Source organism: Cheilinus undulatus, linkage group 15, assembly GCF_018320785.1.
Source record: "Cheilinus undulatus linkage group 15, ASM1832078v1, whole genome shotgun sequence".
Taxonomy (NCBI): domain Eukaryota; kingdom Metazoa; phylum Chordata; class Actinopteri; order Labriformes; family Labridae; genus Cheilinus; species Cheilinus undulatus.
The window spans coordinates 41012823-41028878 of record NC_054879.1 but is presented as its reverse complement, the minus strand read 5'-3'; the positions used below and the strand labels follow the sequence as shown (position 1 = coordinate 41028878).

Here is a 16056-nt window from a genome sequence, read left to right as displayed (position 1 = left end):
CTAGCATTTACTGTATTACGGTAACCTCAATGCAGAGCCCATTTAGACTTGTGCTTGAGCGACTGGGAGGAATATTTAGGCAAAGAGGTCTTATTGTAAAGAAAGAGGTACAGTGTAAATAGCCACAAAGAATGGAGGGCAATGCTCATAATGGATTCTGAAAGCTTTCATTTTTCCCTCATTGTCTCTCCTTCCTTCTCTAAACAACCTTCCCTTTTTTGGCTATCAGAGCAAAGTTTTTAGAGAGAAAATGAAATGCATTCATGCACCCTGAAAGGGGCTTTTAAGGTTGAGAACAGCTCAAACAAAGACGAATGTGAACCGAGGCTGGCCTGAGTATGACTCAATGTTTATAACCTTGCGGTGCAGAATTCAAGAATGCTGATGAAATGAATGAAAGCACATCCAAGCTCACAATGCTGCAAGACTTATTGGTATTCATTGACATGTTTTGTCCAGGCTGCTAAAGTGATGTGATATGTTGTAGATTTCATGAAACCCAAATATTCAATCTATCGTGCTACAAAACGGTAACTGTTTTATTTCTATATACACTTTTTAAGGAGAAATAACTCGTTGGAAGATTATTGATTTAGAGTGTGTGGAAGATATGTATCTTGGGGATGAATGCACAGCAACAATAAGATACAAAGAGTATTTTTCTAAGCTGTCAGACCCCCTCCCTTTGCCATCAGTCCTTTTCTCTCTTCATTTTGCTAACTGGTGCTCAAAGCTTCTCCTCCGCTGACCAAGCATCAGCCTTCCTGCGCTGATAAATGCACTTCTTTGAATTGATGGCAGGCTGGAGGAAAAAGAGATAATCCTAGATAATGTGGACACAGTTTTCATTTCTTGTCACCCAATTAAACTGCAATTATCCCAAGAGCAGGAGAGGAGAAAAGTGGAAAGAATGGCCAAAGAATGGGAGAGCGGGGCTCCCTGGGACACTCTCTAGCAGACACATTAGCCCAGATTTGCTCTATCCTGATAAAAGAGTCCCATTTCTTGCACTTGGCAGTGCACAGCAAGTGGCAGACCAGCTGCAACCTGGGGTTTTAGAAAAGAATGCCTGTGCAATGTTTGTGCCATGCCTCAAAGTGGCCGGGAAGAAAAAGATCAAAATGTATACAGGTTGTCGCCCTATTAAAGCAGGGTGGCTTTTGTGTGGCGCTCCGTGTGTCTTTAGCCGAGGACATCAAGGTTTTATCCCCTTAACAGCCTGTATAGATTTTCATATTATTATTATGCTAATGTCTGAGAGACATTGTCGTGTATTTTGTGAAACCTTTGTCATCACTGACTGACCAATACAGGCACCCCGCAGCTGACTACACAGGGGTTCAGAAAACCTTCAAACAAACCCTTAGCATATCCAAAAAGTGCTATGACTTGAGAGCTTGTGTGCGCCGACTGTTCCTTGAAAGAAATCGACCACTGCTGTAAAAAAAGAGACGCTTCCTCCATGAATTGTTCGCCTCTAGATGAATCAACCTGGTGTGAAACTCTGCCCTGGCATAAAATCTAAGAAGTAAATTAATGCCCTTTGTAATTACTGTTCCCCGTAGTAATTATCACACTGGACAATTTATGGATTAACATATTGATTTCACTTGACCCTTGGCAAGGCTTAATTTGGACTGAGAGGAGACTTTTGGCTTGTGCTGCCAAATGCAAACATCCCTCAGGGCCTCCCGGCAGAGCTCTGCTCTTTAGGCGTGTCACAGCGTCTTTAGCAAAACTGTCCCATGGGACGGTAATGCGACTCACACAGGGGTCCTGGACTTGTGGTTTCAGGATGCAGCTCTGCACATGAATTGACTTCAGCCACACATGAAAAAAAACAGCATGAGTGAAACTGAGAGGAGCATTTGCAAGAGTAATTCATTAATCTTCACGCAGGCGATTAGCGCTTTGAAGTCTTTGATTTTGAAAAGGCGTGCTCCTTGCTTTACTATCCCTCCCCTCGTCGAGTGTTTAGATAAACATTGCAAATAAACAGATTAGTTAAAATCATTAGGCAGACATCTTAACGCTCAAACACAAGCTGCCTGCTTTAGTATGCTGATAAGTGCAACCCCTTTGCAACGACATCTAATGTGTGCCGTGTGGCGGTAATGTGCTGCTGATTATGGCGAGGCAGGCGAATACTCTGTCAAAATATGATCAATATTTCCCATAACTGCCTCGGCTGCATGAGTAATGGCGCGATTGAGCGAGCAACACGAGAGAGGCCAGTATGAATGCGGCCTCTCCACTGCTGTGTCCGTCAAATAATGAGATCACCTGAGACAGCCACTGTCACCCCACCCACAACCTACCCCCCCTGAACAGGACGTGCTGACAGGACACTTGCCCTCCCATTGATCATATTGTCATTCAAGCCGGTGGTTATAGGAAACACATGTACACACACTCACACTCACACCCACACCAACTTGTTTGGATCCAAATGTTGAAACGCAGCTTCCTGTACAGCCCAGACTCTGAAGAACGTATCAGCTCTTCTCTTGTTATTAAAGCTATTTTGCACCCAATGTGTATTTTGGGGGGGAAATCTCATCTTGGTTCCTTTATAAAAGTCCAGCATATCACTGGCTGCAGATTTTTGTGTCTGCAGCAGACTGTAAATCTCCACATCTGGTAACTTCCCTGTGACAATGCTAACAGGCTTTAAACTTACCTAGTCATATTAAATGATGGCCTCTCTTATGGCTTTGCTTCTGTAGGCTGTAGCGAGGCATTAACATTTGTTTCAGTCTGTTTCTTTAAGACCTAAAAACTCCTCACAGGAGCTTTAAAAGTACTTCATATTTGTAGAAACATTCATGCTATATTTCGCTCTTTTTCCAGACTTACGGCCACTTGATCCTATCTATAATTTAGCAGCTGGAGGGTATATGGGTGAATGACATGATGTGCGTATCTATGTCTCAGAATCAATTATTTCCTTATGAAAAAAACTTAATCTGTCCATGGCATGTATCAATTTGTTCTATATAACCTACATTGTTTGAATACATTTTCAGTATACTTCAATAATATAATGAACTTCATATTTTGGCATCTTAAGCCCTTAAAATGTCAGGTGGCAGGACCGCCTGAGTAAATGAACGGATTGACTATCAAAAATTGAATTTCAATTGTGAGAAATTCAAGTGGCATGATTTTGTGATTGAAATATATGAAATACGAAATGTTATCAAAATGTGTATTTTTTTTTAAAGTTATTAAGCTCATTGAAAAACTTTTGTCCTGGAATTTAAAAGTTCTTAAATGTAAGGGTGGCACAACCGTAATCATGGGTATCTTATTTTGAAATGACATGATAAAAGCAAATTTTGGCAAAATGTATCATCCATTTAACTCCAGCCTAAACTCATGGCAGAGTTAAATGGTTTACATATCCTTTTAAAAAGATAAAAACATTTCTTTTCAGTCACGGGTGGGCACCATACACTTCTATGTCAGGTGGTACAACCAGTGTAAAACTGCAGCATTTCAAAACTTTCCATACACGGCAAAAAACTGATTATTTCACAATTTATGTATTTTCATTTATTAGTAAAAGATTGAATTAAGTTATTTTCAAAATAAAACAGTGTGCTAAATTTGACTTTATATTATATATTATATATATATATTATATATAGATCTTGATTTTTACCCTTTCTGCATAAAATTTCATTAAAAGTCTAATAGAACAGTCTATTTTAATGCTGAATTAAACATTATACAGCTACTAAGAGGACATTTTAAAATTTCCTGATATATTGTGTAGAGCTGTGAAAAAATATCTATACAGCAATATATCGCAATACTTTTACATCCGATACAATATCGATACTTCAACTCTTCATATCGATTTTTTGGTAAATAATTAAAATTCATATTTTAGCTGAGTTGTTAGTAAAATACGACTTGCTCACACGTTTGTGTGAGCACAAACAGCGAGTTAAAGAAAGGAAATGCCGTTTGCAAGCTCTGTCTTGCTGCCGTGAAATATAGCGGGAACACCACCAACGTAACGTATACATATACATCATCTCTATATTTTTCTTTGTTAACTGTGTAGAATATCACAATATATCACAATATCGTGATATCCCGATATATTGTGATACTATCGTATCGTGACCCAAGTATCGTGATGCGTATCATATCGTGAGGTTCTTGCCAATACTCACCCCTAATATTGTGTATCTAACCTTGCAAAGCAGATGGATATGCCCATTCCCGTGTTTCTCACTGGCAAATCCATTTTGCAAAGCTCCCATCTGAAGCGTTTTGGCCGTTTTGGAAAGTGACAGGACCGATCAGTGACGAGGGGAGTACTTTCGGGCGTGGCGGAGTCATGAGGCCGGTGCTGTGCAATTATGGTAGAAGACGTTAGCGTGGATGCTGCTAAAGCACCAGTTTTATCAGAACTTGACGACATTTCTTCGTTAAAATAAGAACAGCATTGAGTTGTTTTCTTTTCAAAAACACCAAAGTCGTGTACTGACATGTCTACAGTCGCCCTGGTTCATGTTATGCAGTTCTGTATGGAGTTTACTCCTTCGGTAGTGGCTACGCCACATATTTGGTTGCTCTGATTTGCTCGCAAAGATGTGACAGACAGAACGTTCATTCAATCAACCTCTGACTTTTTTTCAAAGCCTCTGCCCTTTCCCAATCACTGTCTATGAGTGGTTTTCCAGATGGATGTGTTTCACACATCCATCACACAGGTTATCGTATATTGGGATATGACAAAAAATATATCCCAATAAATTTTATGCCATATTGCCCAGCCCTACAGTATCAGTTCAAAAAAATACTTATCCTGCATAACTAATACTATCAGCATGATATCAATATCAGCTTAAAAAGGTTCCTTACCGGTATCATCAGATATGAAAATTTCTGTCGATATATATAACAATATATGTAAGCTGTAAATACTAGCATAAACAAATAAGATTAAAGGGTTTTAGGCAGGACAAGGACCTGTGTCAGCTGGAGTCTTTTTCTTAGTTTATCGTTATTTCAACTTTACAGTGTTCTCTTGGGATTAAAATTTGTCTCTTGGTTCATCCTTAAACTTTAAAGTGTATGTTTTTTAAGATTACTTTTTGGGCTTCTTGTCTTTCATTGATAGGATAGTTGAAGAGAGACAGGGTACACAGACAGAGAGGATGGGGAAAGACATGTACCAAACTTGCACCAGGATGGGACCGGGAATTGACCCCATAACCAGTGTGTTGAGGACTATAGCCTCAGTATATGGGCACCTGCTCGCCAACTGAGCTTAACTGGCTCCCTATAGCATGTTTTAAGGATTAAAGGTTGAGGTCTGAAACACATTTATATCAGTATGAGCTAAAATCAATAATTTTGAACATCTGTAAACTGGATATTAGCAAAAGTCCAGTATTGTTGGATGCCTGTTCTGCTCATTTGGTAGAGCAGGTGCCTACATGCAGTCCTCAACATACTGGCCCCAGTGTCGGTTCATTTGGTTCATGTCTTCCCCCACTCACTCTCCCCTTGTTTCCTGTCTCTCTTCAGCTGTCCTGTTGAATAAAGGCAAAAAGCCTAACAAATAATCTTAAACAGAAATCCAATATTTTGCATATAGTCCAGGCCAAAGATCTTGTGTAGGACATAAGGCTTTATCTACACTGATGTTGTCAAACTTAGATATACCTACAATCAAGATAACACTTTCTGGATAGTTTAAAGTTCAGAAGCTAGAACTGTAAACATGTTTCATCACAAATATCAGGCTTTTAACAGACAATCCTATCATTCAGGTTCAAATTAAAAAAATTAAGCTTTCTGTTTTTTTGTGTGGCACTTTCTGTGTAGGTCCTGAAAGGATGTTACAAGCTTTTTCAGGTTAATGGTAGATGTCAAATGAAGGGTTGGGGCCCCTTGTCAAAGTGTATTGAATCAATGTGTTTTTAACTGCAGTGTATGCTCTGTTGTCTGTGCCTATCAAACACAACCTCTTGAAATAGTTGCTTGTTTTACCTTTGCCTTTTGTTATTATGTTACCTAATTTGCCTTCAGATGTACATTCCTTTTGTTCTACAACCCAAGCACACTTCTCTGCTAACATAATTATCCAACATAATCTAATCTAAGTGATGTCTACTCGGGAGAAACATGGCTGACCAAACTTAACGGCAGCTACGTGGCCAAAAACTTTAAATTAAAGCTTCTGTGATAAATTTTTACCTGGTTACAAAACAGACTGAAATCAATGCAGATGTCTCTCTCTGAGCTTCATAAGCAAAGAAGATCATCAGCAGTAAGTCTGAGTATTTCTGTGCAGTGTTTTTAAAAGCTCATTACTGCTGCTGGGGGGTGGGTGCAAGGATGCCCATAAGGGGGGATAAAGGGGAGAGCTTTCTGGGGCCCTGCCAAACTAGGGGCCCATGCAGGTCAGCAAAATCCTGGTCCATTGTAAAGCAAGAATAATCGCATATAATATTTTTGACCTGAATAATAGCAGCTCTTATCAAAGCAACAAAATTAACTTTTATTTTTTATTTACACTGTAGTACAATACAGCATTTTGGAAGAAATATAAATCCCTTTTCCTAAAACTGATTTTTTTGGTAATGTTCACAATGTGGATGAGCATCCTGAAATAAGCCATAAGAAAGTTATGTCAACCTTCATGATTAAGCCATGATGTGCGCAAATGTCAAGGCCAGAAAGGAAACTGAGAGAACGTTTACAGAAAAAATTAAATAATTGTGAAAAGAGGCCAAAGAAATGGTCAAAAGTGGAAAAATATGGGTTAAAACTTGCAAAAATGGATGAAAAGTGACAAAAAGGGGTTAAGAGGGGCAAAAAAGGAATGCCAACAAAGGGCCTAAAAAGGCAAACATTGATTCAAAGTGACAAAAATGGGTGGAAACTGGCAAGAACTGGTTAGAACGGGAAAATGGATGGAGATAATGGATTAAAAGTAGCAAAAATGGTCTAGAAGTGGCAACAGATGAGCCAGAAAGGTGCAAAAAACATTATAAATGTGGGCAAGAAGCGACAAAAAAGGGTTTAAGTGTCAAAAAGTAATGTCGAGAAAGATTGTTAGGCAGCAAAAATGGGTTAAAAGTTGCAACAAGTGGAAATAACTGTACTGGAAAAAACCTGCAATGGGTTATGAAGTAGCACGTTTAAAAATGTCAACATCAGAGCCCAATAATAGTTTGTCACAATTTTCAGCTCCAATATGAGGTAGCTGTTAGACGGGACGCTAGCACCAATGCTATGAATCCAGCACACATGCCCATTCTGGAGGACCCATTCTCTGGGTTGTTCAGGGGCTTATCCAGTTCTGTGGGCAGGTCTGGGTGGGTGTCAGATGTAGAGTTGCAGCACTCTGCAGAAACAAATTTTTCCAACTGTAAAGTCTAACAGTGACAGATCCAAATGGTCAGGGATTGACATTTACTTTTTTGCTCACCAGCCACTAAGGCTAGTAGTTTTCTAAAAATACTTGCCACTCTGACTTTTGTACGATAAAAGTTGACGATGAAATGCTAAAATGAGCACTGTACTTCTAACTCTAAAGTATTTTTCCTCATCTGTCCTGTAGAAAATACAAATTGAACATGGTTTGTGGTCTAGTATAAAGTGGGCCCTCTAGCACTTATTTTAGGGAGAAACTGACTCCTTTATGTGCAAAATTGCTGCATTGAAATAAGCATCTATCATCGTAGCAGTGTTCACAAACACTAAGCACAAACTGTCGCTGATAAATTCACCCCACCAAGTACCAGCATTTGACTGGTTGGCAGGTGTTAATGTCAAGCTCTGCGACTGGCTATGAAAAGAAAGATGGATGAGATTTTTCAATTCAGAATATTTCAAAAATCAGGACAAAATCATTTGTCAACTGAAAATCAGTTTGTCACTAATACTTCCTGCTCATTTAGAGTTACCTGGTGTACTTCTGAACTGTGTAATCTTATTTTTTTTCCTGCTTTGGAAGAACTGCTTCTCAACTTTCAAACCAAGTCCTTCCAAGGAGCCAGTGAGTGGTCCAAATATTACTGATCTTTTCTTTTGTGGAGTACCAGACATAATGAACACCAACATGTGACCATTCTTACATCTACAGTTGTCGTATCAGCCACAGGTTTTGTCCTTGAAGTTTGTTAGACCACGCCGCCATACACCTAGAGAGACGTGACACTTGGCAGCAACAATGAGCCATCTGCAGGAACTCGTCTGTCTCCCTCCTGTTGGAAAAAAAAGTGGGACTTTTTCTCTCTCCCTCTCAATGACACGGTTATTATCTTGGTCACTTAATCTCCTCAAATAAGATTGATTTGTCCTTTCAGACTGTGTTCGAGAGCCTCTGTCAGGCCATGGGAACCATAGAGGTCCAATGCATCCTCACAATTTTCCCATTTGATGGAGGTCACAGTCACTCCGGCTGCTTCTTTGACATACTGATGAGTAGACACACAAAGGGTCTTTCATTGTTACGAGTAATAGAGAGGAGCACGGCTTCACACACAATACACGACAGGAAGAGATGCAGGAGGTGTGAATGTGTCAGAGAAATGCAGATATGCACCCTGAATTGGAAGATGATTGCTGAAGTATGTGGGGTGAATAGCAGGATCACGCTTTCTGTCTTTGTCTTTATGTAATAATTTAATAAGACAGAGACTATAATAAGAAGCACGTCTGCTGTATTTTACTGTCCTCTGGTTGTTCTTTTTTAACATAACTCAGTAAAACTTCAAGGTGTTGGCCAAAAACTGTTTCATGCAAATGTAATTTCAATAATCATCCAACCATTTTCCCCAAAACTCTTCAAGTATTTTCCAAAACACTACAAAGTGGTTTTTTACTCAAAAAAATATTTATTCACAGCATCGTTTGCCCTGTGTCAAGGTCTTAATTAAATCAACTGGGGTTGTTTTGTACTTTCTTTGGTGTAATTTTATTTCACCTGTCTTTCATGAGTTGCTTTGAGGTCTCACTAACAATAGACAATCATTTCCATCAAAGAAAAAGAAAATAAATCACAAGAGTTCTTCATTAATCGCAGACGTGTGAATAGAGTTTCAAACGGTTTCGCAATTTGATTTGATCACATTAAAGTTTTCACTTTTGCAGAAAACAGCTCTGAATATGAATAATTCTTGACCTTTTAACCACTACTTTTTGTGTGTTTCCACCTTCTGTTCGGCGAACAAATCCTTGGCTTTACTTTCTTCATTTCCTATTTACAACACCATGGAAACTTGTAATACGGGTCAAAGATCGTTAATAAGCTGGAAGCACTATACTGTTCAATTTTTTATACAAGAGTATTTGTCGTTGTGTGCGATGTTAAAGATGAAGTCACCCTCTGAAGTTTTTTTTTTTCCTCTCTTTCTCCCCTTGCTCTGAAGGACGACAGCGCACTATGAAAGCCCAAATAGCGTGTTACTGTGCTGCCACGGGTTCAAGGAGATTGGATCACTTTTTTGTTTGTGGAGCGGCCTCAATTCAGTTTCCACATAAAGAGCGAGAGAGTCGGAGAGGGACTGAGAGAGAGCAGTCTTTGTGGGGTTGAAGGGAAGGGGTGGATGGAAAAAAAAATTGCCTTGGTGCATCAGTTTTTCTCTGATCCCAACTGGAACCATAAATGTATCCTAGAGATGAGCTATCTGTGCCACAAGCAGGGCCTTTTCTTCCCTCTGTCCCTATGATGAGTTAGCAGGACCTGCAGTGATAAAGCTGATAGAAGGAAGCCGCTATCAGGTGGCAGTCTGGGTAATTACAACTCTCTATTTGGGGGCTTTGCAGTGATGCTGTGGCGATAAGGGGAGTATAATGAGGGAGAAAGGCCAGTGATAATGTATCCGCTAAATGGTTCAAAAATAGTCTATCATGGGAAAAGTCATCTACAGAGCCTGGAGGGGGACAAAAATCTGTGGATTTGAACCACAGGGCGATGTGAGACTGTGTATGTGCTGAAAAACACACACCCTGCAGGAGGTAGCAGCAATCAGAGTTCAAAAATCTGACTTCTTTAAGAAAAGGTGGGATTTTCTTAATGATCCAGGAAGTCGTTTGATTGCCGCCGCTTTTTTGTTTGCCCCTCAGGGTGTCAGAGATATTCTGCAGTGTGAGATTACACATAATACTTTGACAAGCGGCGGTTTAAAAGATGAAGGTCTTATCACCCTTGGCGGACGCCACGTCCTTCTGTGGAAGCCTTTTCTCCCTCCATAATGTGCTTTCAAACTTTGTTGTATCTGTCAGTTCAGGTCCTCGAAGATTGAACTGACAATCACTCCTCTTCTTCCTCCCTCTTTACCATCATTCACACACTCACACACTCTCCATCCTCAGGGCCATCTGCCTGCTCCACTCCCCAGTCTTTAACACTCACTGCTGTGTGTTTTCTATCTTGTATGGCTGTTTCTTTGTGAATTACAGATTCCCTCGCTGCGGATCATGACCACTATCAATAGTATTTCCTCTAATGTGATTAAGTTAATACTGTGCTCTATGAGAGGATTATTTCTCAATTCCTCTTGATATGCGTAATATTTAGGTTGTGGTTGAGTAAATATTTTGGTTCTCCACCAGAATAATTCCCACTGAGACAAAGACACGAAAGTCTGCCCTAAGGAGCAATAAAGACTGTATAATTAGAATGATTAAAGAACTGCACAACTAATTTGGCACTTATTGAATATATTTAGAGAACACAACATGCAAAATAGGTCACATATTTACGCCACAAAAAATATTAACTTTATTCACATTAATTATGTATTTATTCAGACATTCTGTGTGACTCATTGGGAGTGAGGCTGAAGTCGCCATTGTCTACAAACCAATCCAATCATTGTGTTTCCCTGCACTTAAGCGTGTTTTCTACGTATTGTAGGCGCTGTAAAGAAACCTCATTAGACAAAATGATTTCTAATCTAAATGCAATCATCTTTAAATAGTAATCAATCGGATCCCTAAACTGTTTGTCATTAGCACTTTATCAAAGGCTCACTTAAGATAAGATCCTCAAGCAAATGGCGTGTGATGGTGACAAATTGACTTCCAATACTTGCCATATCACGCAGGAAACACTTGTCCTGTACCGTGTGAGGCATTTTTACTTCATTTATATTTAAAATATTACTTCCATAATGAGTCATTTGTTAGAAGCGCACCTTTCTGCAGCTGGAATTTCTTGCAGCTGATAAAAATAGGCCCACATGATGAAAAGAGTTAACTGAAAATATACAGTAATTATGTTCAGAACAATCATTAATTCCTCTTCCTGAAAGCTTTAGTGTTTTAATATCAGTCATGCTTTTAATTGGGTTTTTAGCAAAACTAATGAAATATTTTGCTCCAGATTTTTTGGCTGTTTATCTGCGGCGTAAACTGATAATCTGAAAATCAGCTGTAAAAACTGGAGCAATTGGCGTCTTCATGTAAGGATTAATGGAAATGAAAGCCTTTAATTTAAGGTACATTTGCTGCTTCCTTTGCCTTGGCTCAGCCTGCATGGGAACAAATAAATATATAAAGCTGGAAAGGAATAAAAGGGGGAAGAGCAGGGCTGAGCTGTGATCAGACAAGCAGAAAGAAAACCACATCAGGTACAAGATCAGGACCCCTCCCTCTCGCTTTTCTTCAAACCTTCCCCGATAATGAGGAAACTTTCATGTGGCTGTAAACTCTGTTGTGTTTGAAGTGGCAAACAGAAGATATTGTTGTTTATCCTGCATGAGTTAGAAGAAAAATTCAGATAGCAAGAGGTCAAATTGATTCCCGTCCTGATGGAGCCACTTTTTGAGCGTAAGACTAAGTATTTGCAGGCGAAGAACGCATCCTACAGTATTCTTTACACATGAGGGCTTTTTATGCAAACTGGGATTATCCTCATCAACTCTCTCTTTAATTTGTTGTGCTTTTCTTCAGGAGTTAGTGAAGTGTTGAGCAGAATAAACTGTTTGCTGCTATCATGAAGATCCCCCTGCACCTCCGGGAGGGCTCCTATATTTCAGAGTGATGGCTTTAGCACTTTAGAGTGAACTGTGTGCGATCTCTCCCGGTAAGGGAAAAATGTCCCCATGGGCTTGTTGTTGCTGCTGCTGCTGTCTGCCTTCTATATTTGCATGATATTTTTCTATTCAGTCTTATCATCAGTGTGCTGTGAGGTGGGAGTGCTGGCTCCGTCTCAGAGGCTGGACCCGGGCTTTATCGGCAGGTAATTCTCCCACTCTCACTAACTCATCTTGAATTATTTAAGTGTTATTTCCAGCACCCAGGCAGAGGTAAAAGAGGGAGGAAAACACAGCAGAGATTGTTTTTTGTGTGTGTTTTTTCTCCATTTATCAGATCTGTATTTAATTACTAAATAGAAAAAAAATAATGTTTTCTCACTCTGCATAAAAATGAGGTGTTTAGTGAAATAGATACAACAAATCTGGAGGTTTTGATCAGCAAAACATGCTGCTCACATTAATGCAGGCTCCACTGCAGGCCCCGGAAATCCTGCTGTACATGTAATTAAAAAGGAGGCCCTGATTTAGAAGGGAAATAAGTGAGAGTATGTACTCTTAATCTTTACAAAATCATATAAATCTCAGCAAAAATATTACATTAAACAGGTCAGATTAATTAAATATAATATACATATGCATGCAGGGGGTGGATATATAAAGGCATGCACGTGCAGGTACTGGATTGCACAAGCACTTTTCCACCTTAAGGTGTTCTTATAATTAACCTCTGCATTTCTGTGTCATGAGAGGCTCACGCTCGTGCGAAGTGACTGGAGTTATGTTATCGAGGTGACTGACAAGCCGACAAAAGGAGCGCGCGCTGTTGAGAGATGTAGCTCCTCAGTTTGAGGCAGCAGGTTTGTGGTCCTCCTGGCGCGCCGATCATCGTCACCTTGTCATTTTTTTTTTTTTAACTCGACACACACACAAAAAAAAGCGCGAGCCCACGGTGAGCTGCAAGGAAACAAAAAAGTTAATCCTTGCTAAGAGAAATATTTAAGCCACCTCAGGCGCACGTGCAGGAAGGAGAAGGGGTATTAAAACTGCGCCACACTTTGGGATGTTTACGTCATCACTCAACTTTCATCCGGTCTTCAATTAACTGAATTTTTTAAATTAAAAAATAACTATTCCTGTATTTTCTTTATTTTTTAAAACAATAAGAGCAGCAATGAGAAGAAAAATGCAGCGTTATTTATGTGTAAACTGCCTCAGATTAGCTTAAACCGTTAAAAAAACAGAACAACAGCACACTGAATTGAATTTGACACCCATTTATATCCTAATTGAAACGCTCGACCTACACCCTAATTCGTCATTTATGAAATTGTTCGATACCTCCCTTTTCTATTTCCTCTTTTTATGTACATATATAATTACGTGCAACAGTAGAAGGTGCGAGAACAAACCACTTAAACCTACAATTTACTCAACAAGTCCCGCAGATAACTGTAATTGCTTAGTTGAATATTCGACAACCTAATTTCAGTTGTCGACTCGCTGCCCTTGGGAAAGTCCTTTGAAGTGAAAGTGAAAAGGGGGGATTTCAGGAAAGTAATTAATTTCACCGCGCTGCGATTAGAAACACTTGAGACCTCCTCGGTATTCTGAGTATTTACGGACAAATGCAACAATATCAGAAAATTAAAGAAGACGTTCTTTTACCTCTCTTGTCGTCTGTTACACATTACTTCTCAATGGCAGTGACACCCATGGGGAGAGGGGGCAGGCAGGGAGACAGCAAGGTGAGGAGGTGGGTGACACCTGCGTATTCAAGCTGCTTTGACAGGAAATTAAACAAACGAAGAAGAGAGAAAGAGGCGATTAGCCCTGTAATGGCACTGTTTGAATGGGGTAGCGTGCGCGTGCTTTGTAAGTTGAAGCTATCGTAAATTGATTCAAGTTGGAACTGAACTTTTCCAGTAAGTGTTCATATGTCTGCTTCAGCTTTCACCAAGCCTGGCATTGAGTTAGTAAGAGGCTCCATACGCAGGTATTCCACGTGTATTCTTCGCTAGAGTAGAGATAATTACTTTAATTGGGCGAAACAATCAGGAAGTGACGCTCCTCATTAGAATAAATATGAATCTGAATATGAAGCTAATGAGGCTAAACAACACCGAGGTCACCGCTCTGGTATATGAGGAAAAAACTCAAAGTATTAATAAAGACATATAATAGGCCTACGAGCTGCGTTTCCTCTTCAAACAGGGTGGGATTTTTTTTTTTACAGACATCGCTCAGCAGTCGTCTGCGCGCTGTGTGTGCTGCAAACTGCGCATGCGCGCACGGCACTTTCACTACCTGCCTCACAAGCCTGTATTTCACATGGGGCAAGCGGGAGTTATCATCCACTTGCGTAAATGCTGCTGCTGAGTGGTGGTTGACAAGTCTCAGGCGACAAGAGGAAAACAAGACAGCGTTTTTTCTTTCTTCTTCCTCCTCCTCCTGTTCTTTGCTAAAGGCGTATCACTGATGGATGCCACCATGGAGCAGAAAACATAAAGTTGAGCACTCGAAAGGACGCTGCCACTTGTACTTTAAAGAAGATAATCAACGGTGGGATGAAGAATTAAAGTCTTAGGTGAGTAACTACAGCATGGCTTCTGCTCAAGTGAATCCGTCGTTAATTTAAGGGCTATTTGAGAGTTTCTTTTGTGATTTTGCTCTGATTTAAGCTTATATTATCCATATTTGTCATTTTTCATCCAGAGTTTGTGCCGACATGTCTAAACCAATGGATCACGTTAAACGCCCGATGAACGCTTTCATGGTCTGGTCCAGAGCCCAGCGCAGAAAAATGGCTCAGGAAAACCCTAAAATGCACAACTCCGAGATCAGCAAGAGACTAGGAGCGGAGTGGAAACTTCTCACCGAGTCTGAGAAGAGGCCGTTCATCGACGAAGCCAAACGACTGCGCGCGATGCACATGAAGGAGCACCCAGACTATAAATACAGACCGAGGCGGAAGCCCAAGACTCTCATGAAGAAAGATAAGTTTTCCTTCCCGGTGCCCTATAACCTCGGGGAGCACGACGCGCTCAAAGTCAGCGGCCTTTCCTCTGGAGCTCTTTCCGAGTCCGTGCTTGGGAACCCGGACAAGGCTGCGGCTGCTGCAGCGGCGGCAGCAGCGAGAGTTTTCTTCAACCCATCCATGTCCACGAACCCATACTCCTTTTTTGACCTGGGATCCAAGATGACAGAGCTTTCCCCTCCTTCGTTTCCGTACGCGTCCCCGTTGGGTTACCCTCCTGGAGGCGCCACGGCTTTCACCACCGGGACTGGCAGTGTTGGTGGCGGGACGCACACCCACACTCACTCGCACCCGTCCCCTGGAAACCCAGGCTACATGATTCCTTGTAACTGTACGGGTTGGCCCTCTGCGGGGCTTCAGCCGCCCTTAGCATACATCCTGCTGCCCGGGATGGGCAAACCTCAGCTTGAACCGTACCCTGCGTATGCTGCAGCGTTATGATAGGCCCACTCTGGACTTCTCGAAGAAAATACAATGTGAAAAGAAACAAAAAAAGCTATTCATGCAAGAGTTTTATTATGCATGCACAAACTTGTACATGTGATGAAGTGCTCGTCGTCTCAGATATCACATGTGTATGTATATTGATTACTGCCTTTATCTAAGGTAATGCTTATTTAGAGACCTCTCTAATCTACTCCTCAGCCAGCAGCCCTCTGAGGAAAAAATGACTAAAAGGAGGAGATGCTATCAGTGCAGCTCGCCCTTCCATGTGAAAACTTTTTTTTCAAAGGTACACTATTCCATTTCTATCTTTTTTGCAAGTTGCACCTGCTTGACTAACCTGTTGGACTGAAGGGCAGCACACACAATCACAGGATCTCCTCAATGGGTTATAATCCACGGATCAAGGAGGATTGTCCCAACATTTCTGCCCTCTTCACTGACTGTAAATGTGTACAGATAAAAATGACTCTAGTTTATTTGCCGTTATAGGCTTAGTGTTTGAGATATAGGGCCAACAGACCAACGTATTTCCCTAGAAATCCGGTGTATATTTTGAGTTTT

General features: G+C 40.6%; 1 protein-coding gene across 1 annotated transcript; it reads left to right on the top strand.

Moving 5' to 3' along the window:
* The first annotated feature begins 14402 nt into the window (after positions 1–14402).
* On the top strand, positions 14403–15775 carry sox21b (SRY-box transcription factor 21b). The gene is made up of 2 exons (XM_041807137.1): positions 14403–14598; positions 14727–15775. Exon 2 carries the CDS (start codon positions 14740–14742, stop codon positions 15487–15489), a length of 750 nt encoding a protein of 249 aa, XP_041663071.1. The 5' UTR covers positions 14403–14598; positions 14727–14739; the 3' UTR covers positions 15490–15775.
* Positions 15776–16056: the final 281 nt, after the last annotated feature.